The sequence below is a fragment of the Symsagittifera roscoffensis genome, chromosome 2, assembly GCF_963678635.1.
Source record: "Symsagittifera roscoffensis chromosome 2, txSymRosc1.1, whole genome shotgun sequence".
In the NCBI taxonomy this organism is placed as follows: Eukaryota; Metazoa; Xenacoelomorpha; order Acoela; family Convolutidae; genus Symsagittifera; species Symsagittifera roscoffensis.
Window position 1 is genome coordinate 14,991,627 of NC_087063.1, and position 23,982 is coordinate 15,015,608.

The following is a 23,982-nucleotide window of genomic DNA, read 5'->3' on the forward strand; positions in this document are numbered from 1 at the left end:
CCTGTTCGTGCCTTAACCCCTTTTTTTAAATTGCATTTTCACCTGTGTTGCACTTTTCAAGCGTTTTTTGATGTAGTACGAAACCACTTCTCAAAACAACTCACATTAATTTCAAGTTAACCCTTGCTCGAAAAGCGGGAAGGATCTATGGAACGGGTTGGAGTTTTCTGGAAACTTATTCGAAAAACGTTGGGCTATTTTTGGGATGTTCTCGATGTTCAGACTCATTTTCAATTTACCGCGAAAAGGTTCGACTAAGAAGTGATCCCAACTTTCTTCAATAATTTATTTAAGCGCATTTGAAGAATAACAGATTTCCTGTGGTAAAACATCACTTGATGCAGCTTTTCACTTCATTTTTTTTGGGATCAATTTCACTAAGCAGATTAGCTTCTATCGGATAGTCCAAATAACTTAAGCTAAATTCGCTTTTTTATATACCCTTATCGGTGCCTGGCAAATACATATAGGGTATCTGTGTTATCAGAGTAGGAGTGAGTTAATTGATAACCACATGTGTTCAGTAAATTTTGGTGCCATATTTGAAAAACTAATACAATATTTGAAACAGTAGTGTAATATTTTGAAAACTAGTGCAATATTTGAAACACTAGTGCAATATTTGAAACACTTGTGCAATGTTCTTCTTGAAGCAATCAACCAAAACAAATTAGAAAGAAAAAATTGTGTGTTAAAGTGAACATTTTTTCAAATGAATGTTTGCAATTTTTTCACGTGTGTCATACCAGATAAGCAACAGATTATTTTGCATCTCGAAATTTGTTCACATCTCGACACTACGTGTCTCGATTTTATGGCAAAGTTTCTCGATGCAAAATATAGTTGTTGCATATCTACTAAAAAAGGCAATTGAGTGTCTTCCTTCGCTGTAATGTCTCATTTTTAACAGCTGCTTTTTGCCCTTTTTGTTTGCGATAAGCAGCTTTGCTTCTTTGTTTCTCTTTACGTTTTATTAGCAACGATTTATGAAGCCAGTATATATACTTTTTCATGGTAACAACTTTTTTGAGTATGTATGCGCTTTAAATCACCCTTCTTTTCAATTTGAATGTCAACCAACTGAATGAAATTTTTTTAATTTCCATTTTTTCGCTTATTGTTTTTTGAGACTTTTTTCAGCTTTAATGGTTTTGGTTTAATCGTTATATCTGTTCAGTTGCATCATAGTTCGTTGAATGCATGTGTACTCGGTGAGGAGCCTAGAAATTATAGCTCAAAAAAATTTTCTGGCTCAACAGTCGCCTATTTGTTTATTGCTTACTTAGTTCTCGCTTGATTAAACAAGCAAGCCAGTGAGCTTTGTGTCATTTTACGAAGTTCTTTTTTCCCAATCCAGCTCGCAAATAAATGTGCTCATTTGCGGCTCTTTTCCGGTTTACCATTGACAATTAAATAGCATCTGTTGTATCTGCTATAAAGGTGGCTAGTGTTTGAGTATTATCATGCAACAATGGTGCACATGCGACGACGTTCAATTTCTAGCTTTTGAGTTGGATTTCGGCGCTAGTCAAAAGTTTTGTTTTTCTCGTTATTACTTTTTTCACTTCACTTTTTAGAGCTGCTTTTTGCCGTTTTCTCGCTGTGCTTGCGAAGTGCGGCTTTCTACAGAGCAGGTTTCTTATAATCGTGAACTAGATTCCCCCAAACAATTTTTTTAAATTGTACTTTCTTTACTTACTTGCTTTATAATTGAATCTTAGCAACTAACTACGAGACTCCTTCTCACTTGTCCTAGAGGTAACGTGGTCGGCTAGTACGCTTGGGTCTGGGGTTGAGCTTATGCTTTGTGTTTTGTTGACTCAGTTGCCACATCGAGAAAATGTTTGTGCCGTTAGCAATATTCATCGTAGATGCACGTTGTTTTTTGTTTGCTCATGTATTTTTAAAATTTTAATAGCCCTGTTGTATAGTTTCTTTGGTTTTTTTCCACTTAAAAGCTTTATTTGGCGTAAATGGTTTTGTGCTTATGTTTATCTGCTTAGTTACCTTTTTGTGTCGCTTCAAAGGCAAATAACGATTAAGGTAGCTTGTCTTGCTAGAGAATTGCTCAAAATTTTTAAGCACAATTTTCTATGACAGTTTTTAGCTCAATGGGCGTCTACCCATTTGTTATCGGCTAAGTGGCCGCTCGGTAAATTCTAAAAGCTTAATTATCACTGGTAGTTGTTTTTCGTCTGTTTTTCTGATATTAATTTCATCCCCCCATAAAAATGCTGGCAGTGAAAAAAATGCTGGCAAAAAAATGCCCTTACAGTGTATCGCAAGTGATGCGACTCATTGCTATGCCTCTGTGTTAACACTTGCAATTGAGCTCTCATCATCTTTCTTCAAATTGAACAGCTTTCGAGACTTTCGTTCTATTTTTCGGGTTAACGCTGTGCCATTTTGGGTCGCATGGCAAGCGGAGCAAATCTCAGCTTCGCCTCTTTATTATGCTTGCGATTAGCAATCGTTATCAAACTGGAATATATACTTTTTTTTAGTTAACTGCTAGTTTAACAAAATCACTGAATCATTTGTGCAGCATTCAATTCTCCACTGCTCATTTTCTTGAAAATTTATATTTTACTACTTGGTAATACTAAAAATAAAAGTTAAATTTAACTAATAGACGGCTGAGGGCCTGCGCTCGAATCTGGGCAGCGCTTGTTTTTTTTAAACCAATAATATTTAATATCAAAAAATAATCGGCCCATAAGCTGTGTGTTTATGATATGTCGTTTTAGTTGCCACATTTTTATAAAACTTTTTTTGTGTGTTGTAAGGTTTTTCTATTTTAATTGAAAGCGTTTTTTGATGCTTTGATGTAATTTGATGCTTTGATGCGTTTTTGATGCTTTGATGTATTCTTAAAAACTCTTGGTGTAATTTCAATTTTTTTTCGATTACACGGTTTCAGATTGTGATATTGGTTTTGACGATATATGATGCGTAGTTTTGAGGGAACAAGGTATTTTTTTTGCTTTTAGGTGTTCCAGATCGGTTGGGTCGTGCCATAAAAATTTAGTTTTATGGCTCAGTATCAGTTTTTTTCTTCTCCTTTATGATTCGGCTTAAATGGTTTTGGCTATTTATATATCAAGTTAGAGGCCTCTTTTGGAGTAGATTGAGAGCAGTAAGGTTTCATCTATATTTTTTGAGGGGGGAGGGGGCTCATAATCTTTTTTGAGGCTAAAAAAAAACCATTTTTTTTCGGCTCAACGTATGTCTGCTCAAGAATTGTCGGCTTTCATACTGCTTCGTTAGTTTTGTTTTGATGCATATTTGATTTTCAATTGTCTTACTTCTTGGCATATTTTCCTGAAAAGAATTTTTATTCAAGAGAACATTAAGAAAAATTATAGAAGTTTTTTGATAGATCAATTTTTTCGATATTTTAAAAGAAATCTTTTGATATTTAAAAAAAAACTTTCGTCTCTTTCTGTCGGTTAGGTTTGTCATGCTATGTATGCGTATTATCGCATGTAATGCGAAGCTTTCCTTCGCCTCTGCTTGTAAGTTTTCTTAAGGTGCAGTTACTTCGGTTCCAAGATCGGTTTTTTGCTATTTTTGTATTTTGAAATAATTTTTTGAAGTTTTTTAATATGCAGAACATAATCCAGAACATAATGAGAAATCTTATACAAGTTTTGGTAAAAGTTTTTTTTCCAGAAGAAATCTTATAATTTGTTCAAGGTCAGTTTTGATTTTTTCTGATTTGACATGTGATTTCTCTTTAAGCTCAGTGCATTTCCATTGTTAAAAGGAAGGCAAACTCGATTATCGAACAGCGAAAGTGTAAAGATCACGAAAAACGTGATCGACTTATTTCGAAAATGAAAATTAATGATCAGATTTCCCAGCGAAATAAAAATTTTACCTTTTGGTCCAGTTTCCTCAAATTGGGTTTATTTTCAAACAAATGTCCAACATATATTGTTCTACAAATCCAAAGAGCTTTAAGGCCATCTATTTTTTTTCGAAATTCAAAATTTGAAGGTTTTTTAAAAAAATCTGTTTTTTTTTTTCAGTTTCCTTGATTCATTGCTTTTCCAACTGTCAGTTGGCTATGTTTTTATTTGTCGGTTCATGTGCTAGTATGATATTTATTCATTTTTCCATTGCAAGTGGTGCGAAGCTGATGAAAATTTTTTCTGAAACTTTCATCAGCGTGTTGGTAAAGGAAAACTTTTCCTTGCAAATTCAGTTGTCAGTTTTCTTTACTGATTTTCTAACAGGGTTGCTTACTGATTTTCTTGAAGTACTGCTAAAACTTAATTTAATGGGGCTCAACGAAATTTGGGCATTATTTCAACCGCAAGCATAGTGAGAGGTATACAAAGATAGTTCTGGAAAACCTATCGTCAGTTGCGAGTCCGTCGGCGTTTTCACCTTTTTTGGTTGCAATTTGAAACTTGGTTTCGTGTTAAAGCGTTATTCATATGGCAACTGCGAGAAGCTGATTATGTCTTGCTATCTATCATCGTAATTGGCCGTAAAAACTACTATACAAATCAATTTGCTAGTTTTATTGAATCAAATTTAAAATAATTTGAGTTCATCAGTCGAAATGGGTCAAAGTTAATGCAAGTGTTTGATGAGATCAGTCGATAATTTCTGTCAAATAGGTAAGCAAACTGAACACCTGGAAGCTTTCATTCTGGTCTCAGTTTCCCCCTCTATCATTTGAGGCGTGATGGGTTGGAGGTGCTCGGTGGCAATGAGCCAATGCGACATTCGGGTAGCGTAAAAACCACACGATCCCTGGTTACCATTACATTCTATGATGGGGGAAGTGGTGAATTCCCGGAAACAACTTCCTGTTGACGAGAGATCCATGCCACCCCCTGAGTGTCGCGAAGTGTCCGTGTGCTAAATAAGTGGAATTGGGGTTTGTATAAAAGTGGGGTATGTATGAAAGTGCCTTTACTGAATACTGCAATAAGTATGAAATAATGTAAATAAGTAACGAGTTACAATAAGTACCGAGGTGCTTCTTTTCAATCTCGAAATTTTGAGGCCTGAAATTTTGTTATTTTTGATAGGTCATTAAATTTTGAGTTAAACTCCTTGAGTGACTTAAAAATGAGTAAAGATAAAGACGATAGAAGTTCGACACTAAATATTTTTGACTCACCATTAGAAAACTGTAACCAGTCCATAAGCTGCTGTAGCCTCGAGGGCATTGTGGTGGTTCTCTATCCTGACTGTGCAATGTTATCGGTTTTCGATTCAAATCGCAAACTGCGCACCTGCTGATGTGCTAAAAACATTTTTTTTTCTAGAATGTTCATTTGGAAAAAGTTCCTCCTGTTTAATCAAGTATAGATATACCAACCTTCAATATTTCTTGACCTTTGACAGGTTGTGGCATTTTCAAAGGATCTGTATCAATTGTTGTCAGCCAGTATGATCTCTCGTTTCTACCTGCGTGTTGACACTTTCCATTGAAATTGCAAAATAGAAAAGGGTTCACATTGAATTGTCTCAAACACGACCCCGCTGCTCCCAAATTTTGTCGCTCTGATCGTAAGTTGCCTTCTAGTTTGAACATGCTGTAGCCATTGAACATCTCAGTTGTGTCATCGGGACATTTCGGCACTTCAGTTGTCTGACTATGAATCGATGTTATTGAAGCGAATCGAGGATTGGGCCCTGTTGGTCCTTGGAACCCTAGAGGGCCCTGCATGCCTTGCTGTCCCATTAGTCCCACTCTACCTCGCATCCCAGGATTTCCCGCGACTCCAAGGGGTCCCGGAAAACCATTTGGACCCGGAGGGCCAACATTGCCTGGAGATCCTTGCATTCCAGCTTGACCGTTTATTCCCGAATCTCCTATGCGGCCTTTTGGACCTGGTCGTCCTGGAAATCCTGTGTCACCCAGTTTCCCCTGAACTTTCTCGTCGAAGTACCCTCCAAACCATCCAGTTTCGCCTACGTCACCTTTTGGCCCTGGCAAACCAGGAGCTCCTATAATAACACAGCGAATTTTGAATTTTAATAAACAACATTTCTTGGAAATGCTGAATTTTTGAGAGAACCTGGTAGTCCATCAGTTCCTCGAGGGCCAGTATCTCCAGATTGACCTTTTCTTCCAGGTGCACCAGGCCGGCCTTGAATTGATGATCCACTATCGCCTGGTTGACCAGGACGTCCAGTATCGCCTCGAGACCCTTTTGGTCCTGGCATTGAGATTCCTATCTGACCTGGCAGCCCAACTGGTCCCTGCTCGCCAGGTTGTCCTTTGGATGAAAATAAAGCCGGACGACCTTGTGTGCCCGGAGGCCCTGGATCTCCTGGTATACAAATAATATAATTCACAAATGAGTTTTAATGTAGCTTTACGATTCTTTGATACTTACCGTCTTGACCTTTTTCTCCAGTATATCCGCGTTGTCCCTTAGATATCACAGTCTGAATTTCTTCAATTTTCAATCCAGGATCACCTGGCAGTCCTTTTCCTCCAAAGTCACCTCTCTGGCCTTTTGGACCTTGGAATGAGGGCCCGATGTCGCCCTGAGGGCCTCTAGCGCCAACGGGTCCTGTCGAACCAGGCTGGCCATTCTTTCCTTGGTCTCCGGGAATCCCTGGTAGACCTAAGTTGTCCATTCGGTAAATACGCTGTTTTCGATAAGGAATCAATAAAAATAAATTAGCAATTAGCTCATTTAAGTTACCTAGCGATCCTATTGTCGCCTTTGTTCCTATTTGACCTTGCGGTCCACGGACACCTTGAGATCCACTGGGACCCGGGAGACCTGGTGCACCTGGATGTCCTTTTATTCCAGGGTATCCATTGAATCCTGGATCACCAATTTTTCCTTTTTCGCCAATGCTGCCAAGTATGCCTGCTACGCCTGGAGATCCAGCAGGCCCTATTTCCCCTTTTTCCCCAGGGCGGCCCGTAGATCCCTGTAGTCCATTTATTCCAATTTCTCCTGGGGAACCTGCCAATCCGTTTGTGCCTGGCAGCCCAGGTGATCCGTTCACTCCTGGGTTTCCGACAGAACCAGGATAACCAATTGGACCTGGGGTTCCCGGATCTCCGAGTGGACCCTAAATTAAAAGCAAAAAAAAACGAAATCAGTCGAAGAACTTCGATTTTCAATGTTTTTTGGTTGAACGCTTGAAAAAGCAGGAAATACATAGAACTGGCTAATAATGTTCAACTGTTTTCAGATAGTTGTTTTTAGTAAATTTCGAAAATGGATTTGCTATCTGAGGTAGAACTTCCAAGTTTTGTCCCAGACCGCTCAGCTGAAAATCTTCAAGCACTGCTTTTTGAACCTTCTGAACTGCGAACGGAGCTTATCGAGTGGTTTTTGGCGCAAGCTGAAGAAGCTCTACGAATTCCTTTGTTTCCTCAGAACCCAGAAGTTGTATCCAAGATAGAGAGACTTAGGCTTGCATGTGTAAATTTGCAAGTTTCTCCTGGTCATCTGATTTTACCATTTTTACAGTGCAACTCAGTAGGTCAATCGACTGATGTCAGAATCTGGGAGCAGTTAATAATTTTGGCACACTACAGCAGTCATCGTAATAGAGGCAACTTTTACAGTGAGGACAGTGCGAAGTTGATTGATCAGGTCTTGAAGCAAGATGGCTTCAGTAAACTCAGAAGGGCTGAGGTCAATTTTGAGCCGTTTTTTGGCGGAGGATCGAAAAAGTTAGTTTTTTTTGCGTGAGTTAGGCTTTTTTTTCAACTACTATCATGAGCCATGTATCAATATTGAGTAGTGAGAATTTTTTAGTCATGTTTGTGGAAGTTGAGAACAGTCTTTTTAAAATCGAATTCAATTATGTTATGCTATTTGAAGGGCTGACAAAAACAACGATATGAATCGTTCTAATTCGAGTCTCAATGGACGAACGTGTGACGAAATAATGAAACTTGCAAAGCATCAAGAGGAAGAGTTGAGACAAAAGGTAGCCGCTCTGAAAATACATAACCAGTCATCGGATTTCGAAGAAAGAAATGTCGAGTCCCTGGTTGAAAACATGACATCTCATTTTGATAAATTAACAAAACAAATTGAAACTTTGACCAAAAACGTAGAGCAATTTCATCTACAATATGGTAACAGTGAAAGCATTCAGAAGAAACAGCCGAAGCAAAATAGAGCCTTCTCAAAATTGGGACCAACTGCGTTGACGCTTTCAAAAATGCAACAGTCCTTGAAAAAGCAGTTGGAGCTCAATCGAAGATTAGAGTCTACAGTAGGCATTGTGAATGAGAAGTTTTCGCTACAAGAAGAATCTTTCACTGATTAGTTTGATATTGTCAAAAAATTAATTGAATTTGAATTGATTTTGTTACTTGTTGAAGATTGTAGTCTGATGGCTAGGGAGCGGAAAAAAAGTTAATTTTTGGTCGTATAAAGTAAAAAAGGTAATTTCAGAAAGATTCGATTTTCGTCCTTTAAAAGCTTAAATTGAAATTGAGACCTTTTATCCACGGGGGAAAGGACCAACATACGAGCTTGTACAGCTCATCACGGAGAACCGCTGTTGTGCCCCTGTTTAAGAACTACATGCAATTTTTTTTTGGTTATTTTTCTGGGCTAGGTAATGTTGCTTCACCCTCAAGCAACGAGAAGGGACAACACTTTCGCGCCTTTTCCAGCTTTAATTTCCGACAGTCAAGAAGTTTTGGCTTCAGAATACTGAAAAGTCTTTCGGGCTTAAGTCATGATAGTCGCGCATGAAGGAGTTTGGCAGGATTTTCGTCACAAACTAGTTTCTTTTCAATTTTTTTTGCTGTTTCTCAGGACTAGGCCAAATTATATGTTTTTGCTTACTTTTTTTGAGTTTAATTGAAAGCAAAGAAGTAAAAAAAAAAGTATTTCTTTTTTTGCGCTCCCTGCTGATGGCTAAGAATATGTTCCAGATAAATTAGAATTAGATAATGTTGATTTTGAGCTGTATAATTTAATGACTTTGTGGAAATTTTATCTGGGCATTACGAAATGTTTTCTCATTGTGAAGAAACGAACTTAAGTCTGCTTTATTTTTAATTTAGAGCAAAGAAGGCCCCTCGTAAATCACTCCTTCCGGTTAGCTAAACCAACTTGGATGGTTGAGCCCACCGTGAAGCATCTTAAGAGCCACGTTAGCCGCTTCTCTTCCCTTCAAATGTAACAAAAGATTATTGTGGTTGAAACATTGCTATTTGCACTGCAACCGCCCGTCCTTGTTTAAAAAGACTTTGTCATTAAGAATTCCTAGTGGAATTGAAACAATCTATCTCAAAAACATCTAAAGTTGGCTTAGTTTTAATTTAAAAAAGTCTCAATTATGATGTTTTTTGAAGTTGAGAGAGCTTTTTGGCGATGTATTGTGTTCATGTGAAACTCGAAAGCTGAAACTTTTTTTGTTTCCTCGAGTTCATCTCGAGCACAAAAATGCAGCGATATATGGCACGTAATATAATGTTTTAATTTAATATAATGGCACGTTGAGTTTGTTTCTGCTCTGTGTTAAATTAAGTTTTAGAAATTATTTTAAGATCTCACATCTAATCCATTTTGGCCCCTGACTCCTGGGCTTCCAGTCAGACCTCTTTGACCCTTTGCTCCTGGAGCGCCCCTTGGACCCTGGAGACCAGTGTATCCACGCTCTCCTTGCGACCCAGTTGGGCCCATAGCCCCTCTAGTTCCGACGTCTCCAGGGTAACCACGATAGCCGGTGTTACCTGCAGGACAGTTTAAATAAGTGCCAAAATATTCACCGGGTTTTGAGCGATTCAATTTTTATCTCTTTCATTTGTTTCGATAGATACCTGGAAGTCCGGTAGCTCCACGGTATCCCTGAATGCCAGGGTCACCTCTCGAGCCTTTTTGTCCCGGAAGACCAAGCAGACCCGGAACTCCATTGTCACCGGGTTCTCCGTTAACCCCATGGATTCCTTGAAAAGATAAAATTTTAAGATATTTGATAGTAGACTATGACGTCCTTTTTTATGGTATATTTAAAGGCGTACCTGGTGTTCCCAGCATTCCTGGGAATCCAACAAGTCCAGGGTAACCAGAAAGGCCTGGATCCCCAAAAGGACCCATAGATCCAGGTATTCCTATTTTTCCAGAAGGGCCCGACATTCCTTCTGCACCCATAGGTCCCGGTTTTCCGTTGACTCCTTGAAAACCAGCAGGTCCTGTTTGTCCCTTTTCTCCTTTTACTCCAGCAAATCCTATTGTTCCCCGAGATCCGGGCATTCCAGGATCGCCACGCTCTCCTTTTGCACCGACGAGGCCAGGTTGCGTATCACCTTCTTCGCCTCGTCCTCCCTTCAATCCCGGTCGACCTTGTCAAAATATCGAAGGATTTATTCATTACGCTTGCGATTAGCAAGCGTTCTCAAATCGGAATAAAGACTTTTTTCGGGTTATCGACTAGTTTAACAAAATCAGTTGAATTACTTATGATGCTGCTGGCATCCTAAATTTAACGAAATTCGAATTTAACTACAGGGCACTAGTTACTAATCGTACATGCTATGTCTAGAACTCAAACGATTTTTGTTCAATTATGTAGTTTCGATATTATTTTTCTGCTGATGATTTTTCGGCTTCATGGTTGCCGACTCAGCTCTGTCGGTTTAGTTTCGAAATTCTGCAGTCCACTTTGTATACACTACATATATAGATATCGTGGATCCTATATAGGCGTTGCATGCAATTTTGTACAATATGATCCTTTCAGCTTATTGGCTGTCCGCTTCTTTACCGAATTTTCCTTTATATGTCCGGTAGTACTTGCGAGATCGATAAGACTTTGGCATCAATTTTTGAACGTCCAAAGTCAGTCCCACTAGGACCTCTTTGAAGAACTTTCTGTTTGCATTTTTTTGTTTTAATTTCTTTTTTCATTTTTCTACTTCTTCAATTGTAACATCATTTAAAGTTCTGTTTGTAATTTTTTGAGCTTCATGATGTTTTCATCCTCTAATTAATACATCGCAATTGAAACGAAACTCAGCCTCGCCTCTGTGTTCAATATCAAGTTTTCGAAGTATGCTTAATGTTTTTTTTACCAGGTGCTCCTTGTCTTCCGGACGGCCCTTGAGCACCCATTGGTCCTTTCGCTCCGACTACAGATCCAGGGTTTCCTCTAAATCCTTTCGGTCCTTGTTGGCCTGGGTATCCAGGCCAGCCAGGTGGTCCTTCGTCGCCTTCTTGACCAGCGTGACCTCTTTGACCTGCAAATCTAATTCATATAATTACATCTTCAGTTTTTCAATTCCATAACTTGGATTATCAATATTTTGCCTGGAGCGCCAATCATTCCGATTGGACCTGGGTATCCGGTGTCTCCCTTAGCTCCTGGGACACCCGGTGGTCCAATTGGTAGATCGCCGATGGGACCCTTCATGCCTATTGGACCGGTTGGTCCTCTGAGTCCAGATTCTCCTATTTGACCTTTTAGACCCTGATATCCCACTGGACCAACAGCGCCGATTTCACCAAGAATTCCTAAATGGAAATGTAATTGTTAACTTTCATATTTGTTTCGTACGACCTTCCATGTTTTCTGATGCATTTCAACAACTTACCCTTCAAACCTATAGGTCCTTGTTGATCCATTAACAACAATCCTGGGTTACCTCGAATTCCTTTGGACCCTGGGTAGCCTGCATATCCAACGTCTCCCGTGTCACCAGTAGGACCTGAACATATTTTGAAGCAATTTTCTGAAGCCGAGTTTACGAAAGTTACTCAATGGAAGTTTGTCAAAAAATTTTTTGTTCTGGCTTTTGTAACTTTCGGCTTAACTAACCTTGTTGGCCTTTTCTCCCCGTGGAACCCATAGAACCCCTGCTGCCTTGTGGTCCCACAATTTTTGAAGGAGAAACATAAGTGCCGGGAAACCCTTTGAAACCTTCCATTCCTTGGTAACCTGGATCACCTTGCTCTCCTTTGACACCTCGAGGGCCAATCGGGGCATTAATTACGTCCCCCGACATTCCTCTGACACCTTTAACTCCTCGGTCGCCTTGAAGACCAGGGTAGCCCATGTATCCAATTTCACCTGCCTCGCCCTGGAATTGTTATTTTTAACCACGACCTTTTCTGACTTGAGGGCTAATTTGAGCGAACGTAGGTAAACATTTTAAATTGAACGCTAGTCAGAAAACTGAAATTGCGTAATTTACCTTTTGTCCACGTTGGCTCCCAAAACTGACGCCTACATCTCCGATTTGCCCTGAAGATCCTCTTGGACCCGGATCTCCAATGCAACCCTGGTAACCTTGATCTCCCCTTTCGCCTTTTGGACCCTGTTTTATTTGGGTAACATCCACAGTTGCGGCATCTCCCATTGGACCATCAGTGCCTGATAAACCTTGAGAACCAGTGATGCCCTGTTTGCAAATGGAAATGTTTTTGATCAAATTTGCATGGATTTGACGTGATCAAACTGAGTTGTAGTGATTGATTTAGCAACATTTTCTCGGCTCTTTTTTCTCTCCCCCACCTCACATAAGCATCAACATTATTATGGTGTAACGAGTGGTTTTACAAGGTTAAATACGAAGAACAAACATGCTTGCCATGAACTAATTAGTCTGTGTCAAATTTTATGGCAATCGGACAATGTGAACAGAAAAATGCGTAGAAAAATTTGCAAGTGAGGTGGGGGGGGGGGGGGGGGTTAGGGGTTGGAAAAAGCATCAAAACCTCACATAAGCATCATTATTATGGTGTAACGAGTAGTCTTACAAGGTTAGATACGAAGAACAAATATGCTTGCCATTAGCTAATTAGTAATCGAATTAGCAATCGGACTAAGTGAACAGAAAAATACTCTGAAAAGTTTGAAGATGGTGGAAGGAAAAAGAGCCGTTCTCTCTTACTTAATTGCATTCACAAAAAAAGTCAGCTGCGGGTTTGACCTAACTTTAAAATTAAATAGTAGTTGAGTTACTTTGACTCCCTGAGGCCCAATTTCTCCTGAAGGTCCTGGGAGACCGGGAATCCCAGGCACACCGACACATCCGGGGATTCCTCTGTCTCCAATGGAACCTGGCAGACCAACTGCGCCAGCGTCTCCTGTTGGACCTTTTGGAGGAGGTGGGCAAGTATTGCAATCGCCCTTCAGTCCTACAAGCAAGTTTAATTGTGTCCCTGATAGTTAAATCAGTTGATGGCATTAATCTCGCAAAAGCTAAAAAGAGTAGCAATTAAACAATGTTTTTGATTCCTGCCTTTTGGTCCTAAAAATCCAGTAGGACCGATTGGTCCTGGATAACCGGGAAATCCACGATGTCCTTTTGGTCCAGGGATTCCTCTCAAACCCATCAGTCCGCTGCCTGGTGCTCCTAAAATATTAGCCGATGCTATAAAGTTTTAGGTATTAACTGGTTTCTGATCATTTTTGAGCTGTTGCTAACCAGGATTTCCAGCATCTCCACTGATTCCTTTGAGCCCCGGAGATCCAGTCCGTCCTATTGGGCCAGTTGGTCCTTGAGGTCCAGCGAGAGGTATTCCGGGATCTCCTTTATCGCCTTTCAAACCCATTCCACCGTCTGATCCAGGTAGCCCTGGTATTCCAGGGAGACCCATGTAACCTATAGAAACTGCAATTTCTATTCGGAGTTCTTATTACACAAAACCACCGCTTTAAAAGCAATTTTCTGTCGTAAGAGTTTGTGTAATAATATTTAAAAACCTGAAGTTCCCGCGTCTCCTTTCGGCCCTTTGAAGCCTATTCCAGGGTTTCCATCAGCTCCAGGTCTCCCAGACGGTCCCATGAGTCCCCTGGGTCCAGTCTTTCCTGGCCCACCTGATGCTCCATTCTCACCGGGAGAACCCGTAGGGCCAGGTGCACCAACTTGTCCTGGAGGTCCTCTGATTTTAACGACATCATCAACCTAGAAGGGGGGCTTGTGTTCATTATTAGCACACAGTAAATCGAATTGAATAGGTTCGCCGAGTTTGAACAACTCACATTGAGAGGTAATCCTTGCGGACCTGGTAATCCAACTGGACCGGCTAAACCCAGTTCTCCGAAGTCTCCCTAAAAGTTTAACATATTCAATCATTGTCCTCTAGTGAGTTCAAACCTTGAATTGCAGTATTACTCATGTAATTAGTTAGGTTTATATTTGACCATTCGAAGTAAATTGCCTTGTAACCGGGTGACCCATAGCCCCCGTCTCTTCCTGGCATCCCATCGCCACCTGCATCTCCTATAAGTCCCTTTTTTCCAGGGGCACCAGACCTTCCGTCAGTTCCCCTCGGACCAACATCGCCTCGTTTCCCTGGCAGTCCAGGTATGCCACTCAGACCAGCAGGTCCGGGTATTCCGGGAACACCCAAGTATCCAGGATCACCCATAGATCCCTGAAGTTAATCAAACTTTTTGCGAACTAAGAAATTGTTCTTGTAGGGGTTATTTGTAGTTTTGTCAATTGAGAAAATTTGATGTTCAGAAAAATTCAAGCTGGTGGTCTCATCATAAAAGGTAGGCGATACCCTTGGTCCGTAGTCGCCTGGTGGCCCTTTAAGCTCTAATCTTCGGAGGTTTTCCCAAGTTCCGTCTATGCCTGGAGGACCAATGTCTCCCATTTCTCCTTTCTGTCCTTTGTAATTGTCACCTGGGTACCCAGGCAATCCGACAAGTCCCATGTCTCCCCTCGGTCCCTTGTATTTTTGAAAATGGACAGCAATTGATAATCACAACTTAGAATTCAAAATTATGATTCGACAATGCTCACCTTAATCCCTGGCACTCCTGGCTTACCGGCAACTCCAGGAAGACCCCTGGGGCCTGTAAGGCCCTGGTAAAAAAAGTGTAGAATGATAGCTGTTCAAATTTTCATAAAATACTAGACTGTGAACATTTTTGCAGTGTTTACCTGTGGTCCACTTCTTCCTGGATCTCCGTAAGCTCCTCTTTCTACTTTCATGGGCATCATTGCCGGTTCTCCTTCAGGGCCTTTTAATCCAACTGCTCCCTGTTTTTTAAATGAAAACGTTTCAGTTCCTGGTGGAATCCGCATATTTTAATCAAATCTGTTTACAATCTCACCGGAGGTCCGATATTGTATCCATTGATAGGTCCTTTTGCGGGAATTCCAGGTTCTCCCTGCATTACATAAATTATGTTACTCATCATAACGTTGAATAATGTATGATCAAATAAATGCAGATCGCATATTCTATTCTAACACACCTTTAGTCCTCTGAGACCACACGTTCCAGGGTCGCCTTGATCTCCTTTGCTTCCTGGTATACCCTAAATAAAAAGAAAAAGTTGTAAATTGCTATTATTGATATTATTTTTGAACAACTGAGTCGATGAAGAACGATATAAAACGAGACGTTTCTAAAAAACGAAAGGTTAATGATAAACTTATTACAAAAGTTTCGAGTCGGCGTTTAATCTTCATCGAAATATTATTTATCTTACTGGAATCCCAGATGGCCCTGGGTGCCCCGGAAGGCCGTGGGATCCCTCGTCTCCAATAATGCCTCTGTTTCCGAGGTCACCAAGATCTCCCTTCGCGCCTTTTTCTCCTGGTATGCCAGGATATCCTGGAGCTCCTCTGGGTCCCGGGAACCCGAGGGGGCCCAGACGTCCAATGTCACCTTGAGGGCCTCTGACACTTTCGCATCCACATTGGTTGGAATTGTAGCAACCACAAACTTGGTTGGAAGAGTTCTGTAATACGGTCCAGTTTATAGCGCGTTTACAGAGTGGCTGCTCTAATTATTATGCCAATTGACGCTTGTGAGTTATCTCTCACACAGATATAGTGGATATTTTTGACAGAAAGTTTGATATGATTCAGTGATTTGTGAATCAGGAAGTGAAAGAAACAGACTAAGTAGATATTTGATACATCTTTTGTGGAATCGGAAAAAGTGTTTTCATGTTGATCAAAATAATAATTGAAAATATAATCTAAGAAAAACCCAATGAATTCTAATTAAATGCCCCCTTAACCGTGATACTATCAACAACACATATTGAATTGTCATGGGAGTACGTACCATGAATTGACTTAAGGTCATGTGTGATTTGAGTAATATACTAATGATAATAAATCTCTGCAAAGTGGGCCATTTTGGAGCCAGCCTCGTCATTTCTTTTTTGCTAAAATATCAAAGAATATCCTGTAAATGCTGCTTTTGGATGTTCTCGACTCACTGTATTATTTGATGTGTAACACATCTCGATCTTATTCTGTGAAAGAATTGGTGAGCAAAAGTTAAATTTAGATGATAATTTCAACAGCAATATATGTACGTAGAAGTTAGCACCAAAAGTCAACTGGTTAGTGTTTCCAAGCTCAATGATCTAAGATAGTCGTGCAGTATTCGATCTCTCTCGGTAATTTTTAGTCTCTGTCAGACTGGAAGGAGAGTTGAAATCCGCCCCACCTCCCACACGCACTCCGGAATTCCTGGCTGATAAAGGTCGTAAAGCAGCTGGATACAATGGTATGTGAAATCCACGCAAGCAAGGCTTACCGACATCTTTATCTTCGCCACACGCGCCACAATCCTGAAGCATGATTTTTATTTTCTCTAAGTTTTGTAACACTCGCAAAAAACTCATTAACAAATGCCGGGATTTTTTTTGTGAAAAAATTAGTTAGTCCGCATGTGTAATTGAATGGTGATAACAGAAATACTAGACGCCTTACTCTGATAAGTATGAAATTATCCATGCTACTTGCCTCGAACAGATCCAAGAAAGGTTCTCTGTGGTATCTACACGCCTTGTCATGGTTCTTCGTTGGTTTGAAGTTCACGTTGCAACGCCTGCAGTTCCTCGCGTAGTCTGCATTGCGACTTGAGCTCATTGAGGTGGCCGGACGAGACATCAGCTCGTCATATATTGATGCATGTCGAGGACTTGGGGTCCCGTAGTTCGAGTACAATCTTCGGTACCTTAGAGGATTCAATCCTTTGTACCTTATCTCAGCATTGTGATTTTCTTGGGATATTTTAATCCGATCTTGTTTCATTGATCGACTGTAGTTGACTAACATGTCATGATTCTTCTTAAGACTCTGGACGTACTGTTTTTTCAGCGAGTCACGAACGCATCGTTTCAAAACTTGATGTGCATAAAGGTTGACATACAAGCATCTGTGACCGCAAGCTTCGCATGTTACCTCTCGGTAGTGACAATGATCCAGATGGTCAGCGACATGCTTGCGCTCTGTTTTACTCCGACAGCCTTTGCTAAGATTCGGACAGTCGAGTATAGTGTTGGGGCAGTATTTCTTGAAGTGAGTTTCTTTTTCGTTTAAATGCAGCTCGGCTCCGCATTTATGAGGGCAGTGGAATTTGAGATTGCTTAAAGTAGATTTGAGCTCATCGGGAGCCTCTCGGGGTTCGGGTTCCCATTCGGCGTCACAAGTCGGACACTTTCGAGCCGCTTGAGTTGACGAAAGTTTCCGTCGAACACATCCGAAGCAGAATATGTGCGGACACGTGTTTAAAACAGGGTGCAATAAGATATTTCCACAGATTCCGCAAAAAATGTCCTGGGGTATTGCTTTTCCTTTTTCAAGAATGACACTTTCCTTAGATAAGCCTGGCATTTTTAGTGTAGCTTTTGACGCCGATAATTGAAAATTTTAAAGCATTTTGAACGTGTTTTTATGATTGGAAAGTGCTGTGTGTTTGGTATTAATAAAATCATCTTAAATTGCTCATTGCTATGACTGTTGAGTGGCTGATTTTTGTCTTAAGCGTCTATGTTTTATCAAAACTACACGTTGTCGTAAAAAATAACTGGCTGATATTTGAAGCGTCTTTTTTGATATTAAATTATCAAGATATGATTCTTTTATCGTTTTTTTTTGTTTTGTATTTTGAATCGCATTCTCAACTGGTTAATCTAAGCAATGTAAGCAAATATAAGCAAAATAATCTAAGCAAGTGTAATTGATTAATCTTAGCGAGGTTTTATATCCAGTTGAATGGGTTTTCATTTGAAGTTCTCATTTGTAGTAATTATGCAAAACTATAGTGGCTTACCAGATTTTTTGCTCTATCCGAGCAATGATCCCCTGAATATAAGTTTCTGTGGAAAGTTAAGTGTGGCTTCTTTTGCGAAATAAATTCCTCTAGCCTGTTTTGGAAAGTAACGAAGATGATTTTTCCCAGGATGTGCTTTTACTTGAATAAACATAATTTGCTCAACAAAGTTAGTTTTGAAATAAGTACACACTGTTAAATCTTCAAACGTTTGCGCGCTTGGGAAGATGAACTGCCTCGTTTACCATCAATATGTTGCTTTCACAATGATTTTGAGCTTAACTTTTGAATGATTTGACGAAAATTATGAGTTAGGACCGATGTGGTTAACTCATAGAGTAATTTCCGATAGGGTACACCGTCTGCTCGTCACGCTATCTTATTTTCGGCCGGATAGATTCGTGCAACTTCTTAGTCTAATACCGATCCTAATCTTACTCTTATACTTTCTAGTCTCAGGGTGTTTAACTAGTCTCTGCTAGGCTCAATAGATCTAGGGTATACTGGTTTATTGCGGCTGCTGAAGTTCTCTTGGAGAGGCAACTAATTTCTAAGTTAAATTCAAATCTCTCTGGTGCTGAAATTACAAGTAATTTCAGCACTTACAAATAAGTGGGTTGTTAGTTAGATGGATTATGATTGGTTAGTATTAAATACTTTACAGTGGTAAAATATCCAATTTATCCAATCATAAAATGTAGTTTAGATCAGGTTCCAATTAATTGAAAAAAATAACGTTATAATTAGAACAAAAAGTGCGAAGTTAACCCTGCAGAGGTGAAGAGTCCTTCATGGTAGAAGGACAGATAGCCCGAAAATTGTATCAGCTGATACGAATTCAGTGTTCATTAATCTACAAGACAAGCGTGAAAAATCAGTCACTTTTGGCCCATTTGAAGGTCGATTGGTTTAATTTCTTTTTGCATAATTAGCCCCTCTGTAATGAAAGTAGCATAGCAGAGCAGTCAAAGTCTCAGTATCAAAGTCTGTTCGGTTATTTTTTACATGTATTGTGACCCTAGCAGTTTTTCGATCGAGTCGATAGATGTATTGCGTTGAAGCTATTTCAGGTTTGATTCTGATTAAAAAAAAGAAACTTCAATAAATTTGCTTACCAGTTGAGAAAGCTTCGTCTCAGTTTTTTTATTTGTATTACCCGTGCGATAAGCAAGGGTATTGCAATAGGGTACTATACTTTTTTTCCGTAAATGACTTAGCTCACAAGACTCACCTCCTGGGCTCACTCATATACTTCCTTTATTATGAATTTAAATTCGTTCAATCAACCGGTGCATCTGGTGTAGAGGTAAGACACCTGCTCGAGACAAAAAAAAGCATCTGGTTCAAGTCCGGCCGGGATTTTTTTGCAAATTTGTTTGTTTCTTTTTGTCAAAAAAGTTCGACGTAGTCCGATTTTTTTCGAAGGTTCACTTTATTTTAAGTTGCTCTAATACCCATGCTTGACGACAAATTTCAAGTTCGATTCCAGTCGGGATCTGTTTTTTTTTGCAAACTGAAAATATTAGCCGGCTTAGTTCCGGCAGAATGGATTTTTTAAAGAAAATTCGGCCTTTTTCTACCCTTCCGAAAGCTCCTTGTATAGTTTCTAATTGTGCAGGTAATTTTGTTCGGGACGTTTTGGCTTGTTTTGCTATTTATGACAAAAACAATTTTTGAAAGTTTTTTTTCAATTTTTGATTTCTTTTCATTTCATTTAAATCACGGTCATTCATTTTTGTATCGCAAATGCTGCGAGGCTCTGCTTCGCCTTTGTGTTTAAAACTTAGTTTAGGTCATTTTTGGGACTTGGTTGATTCTTGGTTGACTCGGTTTCGTTGATTTTAACTTTGTGAGTATGCTTGGTTGGTTCCTTTTCAGATCTGTACTGTTACCATCACCCTTCCTTCATCATGTCTATGCCCCTGAACCCGAAACCCTTCCTGAACAACCTGACAGGCAAGCCAGTGTTCGTGCGTCTGAAGTGGGGCCAGGAGTACAAGGGATATCTGATAGCAGTGGACGGATACATGAATGTACAGCTAGACCAGACCGAGGAGTGGATTGACGGAAACTGTGCTGGTGCATTGGGCGAGGTTTTAATCAGGTTAATAACCTTTTCCTAATTTTTTGAGATCATTGAAAAATCCGAACTTATTGTTTTATATCAGCCTATTATGTGGTTACTAAAAGTCCACTTTAGAATTGAGCTTTCCTCGGTATTATCTGTTGGCGTGCAGTTAAGGTTTCTCACATTCATCGTTTGACACTCTAAATAATTGTAGTAGATTATATGTCAATTGCTTTGCATTTTTGTGCCAGTCTTGCCTCTACTGTATAAGAAAAATGACGAATAGACGCAGGGGCTGATCTAAGAATTTCTCGAGGGGGGATTTAGGTTGACCAAATTTATAATTACTATAAAGTCCTCATTTTGTCAAATTTTGAAAATAAACAGACCAGAAAAGGCGTTTTTTGCGTTTTTAGGCAATTTTTGAAAAATTTTGACGAAAATCGTGTTTTTCGGCGCGCGCTCTGCCTTTAGAACATTTTTTTTAACTAAGCCAAAAATGGATATCTCAAAATAGTACAAAGGGGGACCCTTTGGATTGTTAGGGGGTCGAATCCCTGCGATGGGCGTCCGCATCCCCTAAATCCGCTGGTGAATAGATGTTATTTGTTCAATGCTATATATTTTAAAGGTGCAATAATATTCTCTACATCAGAGGGGCCGAAGACGAAGATGGAAAAGCAATGGATTAAATTGAAAGGAAAAGAAGCTAGATTGAAATTCTTGACTGTTTTGGACAACGAGGCAGCTTTTGAGAGTGACGAAGAGCAGCTGAACTCTTCAATGGTGATAATTAACTGCAGATCTATCGTACAAAACTGAAAACTGATGAAGTTATGTAATTTAGCGAAACCGGTTATTCTATTTCCAGTGAAATCTGGAATGCAAAATTTGGAATGATTTATGCCTATAGTTTTATGTTTCTGTTCGTGAGGTTTTTGTTATTTATCAGCCCCCATACTGTATTTGTCAAATGCTGTTTTGTTTACTCGTTTAAAATTGAATTTTCTCCAACATGATTTCTTTGAAATAGAACCCTTTTTTAATATTGAATTTCCCGCGTCGCGTGTAAGCAAAAATTTTATTCAGATGAAATGAATAATGGTTTAATTGTTGCCAGCCGTACTACAAAATTAATGATCATTTCGAAAACTCAAAAAAAATCTTTTCACCAATTATTTACCCTGAAATAGCGAAGTGCTGATTTGACATCTATTTTGGCAGTGAATAAAACAGTGCATGGATTCGGTGCCAGTGCCACCAACCCTACCTCCACCGGTACCCATATCGAGCACTTTGACTCCTAAATTGAGTGTCCAGAAAAATGACAGCGAGGGTCCAGACGAAGATCTCTGGACTCTATTTGAAAGATCTGCCAGAATATTGCCCGATCCTTTAAGAGATCGAGCTTACATAGTGTGGTTTAATAAATCAGTTAGACCTCAAATACAGGTAAGGAATGACTGATTGATGCACGCAAGACTTCGACTATATTCAGCTTAATCTGCTCGGTGGATGGAAATTGCTATATGGGTGAAATATGGTGGAACTTAATTCTATGTGAAAGTATAGATTAGTTTTTTATCGCCTTATGACTTGATCTTATTTTCTGTCCGCTAGCTTAAATGCTATGTTTGTGTCGTGTCGCAAGTGGTGCGAAGCTCCTCTTCGCGTCTGTATTATTGACTAAAACTTTAATTCTGTATGTTAAGACATAAGTAATTTGTAAGTTTTGTTAAAAAATAGATTTTAAAAAAATTCTGTCTTTCTCTGATTTTTTTCTCGGTCGATCTTTTTGCAGTAATAGAACATGCTATTTTCTTCCCACCACATTACAATCACGAAAGGCTTGAAGTATTTTTTTGGTCGATATTGTAGTATTGAGAAATACTACACAGACAAAAGACCATTGTCTTAATTGTTTGTTTAACGACCCAATTCTAAATTGGAGCGTGCCATTTAAATTAAAGCCTCTTTTCACTAAATCAGATATTGACTGGTTTACTCTTATTAGGACTATAAAATCTTGTTTTGAAAATCCACTCCTTTTTAAATACTTGTCCAACTTTTCTCATTTTTTCATGCTCAATATTTTAAAAGGGCGGCGATTATTAATACGTCCCTTTTAACTTAACTTGAAACAAACTCGATAAATATTTAGCAGTCTTGCGGGCTGCACTGAAATTCTCCTTGCTTTGATTAAGCAGAGATGTACCTGCAATATGATGCATCAGAGAGAATAATATGAAATTTTAATCAGACAAACTGAAGGCTGCGGTTTTTATCAAAGAGGACTAATAAGTTAAAGATATTTGATTTGAAAAAATCAAATAAAAACTAATTGAAAATTCCCTTATAAGAAAGGGAGAACAAAGGAGCAGGTGAAACCTGAATAATTAAAGATTGAATCAGCCGCCGGTTTATGCTTACGAGCAAAAGGACTGGCCTGAAATCTTCAGTGTTTCATTTTGCTCAGTTAGCAGCAAGTTAGATATCTTCAATTAGACCTTTTAAAAAAATAAATAATTTTCCTTTTCTGCATTTACAGTAAAATTAAACTAGTCTTTTTTCACAAATAAAACAGAGAATAAATTCTCATTTCAAGTTCGATAAAATTATAAAAACGAGATACTCGAGATAACCCCATCTGAGAAAGTCTGGACTACGAGTACCCAAAGGACTACGGCAAGACGAAACTGACAACCAAACCAGAAGTGCCAAGTGGACAACATCAAGGCAACCCAAGAAATACTACTCAGTCATCGACCTTAGTAAGAAGATGAAATATTGATGAACAAAATAAGATTAACTCAACCTCCCCTCATAGGTATATTTCTTTAAGCTGTTCGATTCGCTTATATAATCTAATTACCCAGTGCTCTGTATTTAACCAACTAATTAATTCATACCTTTTCTAACTATTGTTTCTACTCTACTTCTTGTCAAGACAATTTGACTATTTAAGGTGAGACTTATAACTTAGGATAAAATTACTAAGCATTCAACCAGCAATGAGCGCTTAGTAAAACTGGTGCGACCGCAGCAGAGAACTACTCCTTAAGAAATTCCTTTTCCGACAAAATAGAAACAGCTTTTAAAATTCAAAAAATATATTATTATTAGGATCTGTGAGTATTTGTCAGATTAGTTTCCAACCTCAAAAAGCCAGAGACAATGGGTATCTTTCGATAGAAACACAATTTCATTGTCTTCTACTTGACAGATATTCCTAGTAGGGTTCTTGCGAAAGCATCCCCTGCGCTAGCAGTCGCCCACGATATTCCTCCATCTCGAGGTCTATTATACGGCTTTCTAACTGACATTAGCTCATGAACTTAACTATTATATATTATTATAACAATATATAAAATTTCTGAAAGAATCGTTCTCTGCCTAAGTCCGCTAGTAAGTTATACCCGTTTTGTCCAGTAATCCACTAAATTTATGCCGAAACTTCATTTTAAAGTTATCATCACTAAAATTAACGAAATTCTGTATTAAACTAAAGTGCTCAAAAACTTATTAAATATCTTCATTTATTTTTCGAGGGGGTTAAGTGATCATGTGTGCGATCTAAGAGTACCCTAAATTGTATGATAAATTGAATTCTTCATCACATTATCTCAAACCATCGACGCTTGTTGCTATTTATTCTAATCCTTCATCATTTCTCGAGGCTTATCCTCATTTTTTCTTAAACTAATTTTAATTCTATCCACCTTAACATAACTTAAACCTAAATCATCCATCAGTAAAGCTACCAATAACTGAAACTAAGGAAGAAAATAACAAAAACCACGAAGGAAGGAACGGATTTGGGTGTTTTTTAATAAATCATTAGTTTTTTATGACACAGTTTAAATCTACACCTAATAAACAATAAGAATATGCACTAAAACCAATCTTAAACGTTAACCACATAAC

General features: G+C 39.0%; 4 protein-coding genes across 4 annotated transcripts; 2 read left to right on the forward strand and 2 right to left on the reverse strand.

Annotated features, from left to right (window-relative positions):
• Window positions 1-4,527: 4,527 nt before the first annotated feature.
• Window positions 4,528-18,155, reverse strand: LOC134839705 (collagen alpha-1(I) chain-like). The gene is made up of 28 exons (XM_063855326.1): window positions 17,991-18,155; window positions 15,990-16,092; window positions 15,406-15,657; window positions 15,169-15,231; window positions 15,025-15,081; window positions 14,852-14,950; window positions 14,711-14,773; window positions 14,469-14,636; window positions 14,121-14,336; window positions 13,942-14,010; window positions 13,663-13,864; window positions 13,385-13,561; window positions 13,199-13,312; window positions 12,919-13,094; window positions 12,149-12,355; window positions 11,773-12,034; window positions 11,549-11,662; window positions 11,265-11,468; window positions 11,030-11,194; window positions 9,980-10,300; window positions 9,779-9,904; window positions 9,513-9,691; window positions 6,678-7,056; window positions 6,363-6,596; window positions 6,042-6,296; window positions 5,339-5,970; window positions 5,138-5,263; window positions 4,528-4,872 (listed from the first exon to the last, which is right to left on the reverse strand). Exons 2-28 carry the CDS (start codon window positions 16,080-16,082, stop codon window positions 4,621-4,623), a joined length of 5,205 nt encoding a protein of 1,734 aa, XP_063711396.1. The 5' UTR covers window positions 16,083-16,092; window positions 17,991-18,155; the 3' UTR covers window positions 4,528-4,620.
• On the forward strand, window positions 7,135-8,383 carry LOC134840751 (uncharacterized). The gene is made up of 2 exons (XM_063856772.1): window positions 7,135-7,666; window positions 7,818-8,383. The coding sequence occupies exons 1-2, from the start codon at window positions 7,206-7,208 to the stop codon at window positions 8,269-8,271; spliced, it is 915 nt and encodes a 304-aa protein (XP_063712842.1). The 5' UTR covers window positions 7,135-7,205; the 3' UTR covers window positions 8,272-8,383.
• On the reverse strand, window positions 16,203-17,755 carry LOC134839540 (E3 ubiquitin-protein ligase TRIM8-like). The gene is made up of 2 exons (XM_063855131.1): window positions 16,679-17,755; window positions 16,203-16,503 (listed from the first exon to the last, which is right to left on the reverse strand). The coding sequence occupies exons 1-2, from the start codon at window positions 17,549-17,551 to the stop codon at window positions 16,297-16,299; spliced, it is 1,080 nt and encodes a 359-aa protein (XP_063711201.1). The 5' UTR covers window positions 17,552-17,755; the 3' UTR covers window positions 16,203-16,296.
• A 1,716-nt stretch (window positions 18,156-19,871) lies between the features above and the next one.
• Window positions 19,872-21,106, forward strand: LOC134839587 (small nuclear ribonucleoprotein F-like). Its single transcript, XM_063855190.1, has 2 exons — window positions 19,872-20,094; window positions 20,690-21,106. Exons 1-2 carry the CDS (start codon window positions 19,901-19,903, stop codon window positions 20,748-20,750), a joined length of 255 nt encoding a protein of 84 aa, XP_063711260.1. The 5' UTR covers window positions 19,872-19,900; the 3' UTR covers window positions 20,751-21,106.
• The last annotated feature ends 2,876 nt before the right edge of the window (window positions 21,107-23,982 follow it).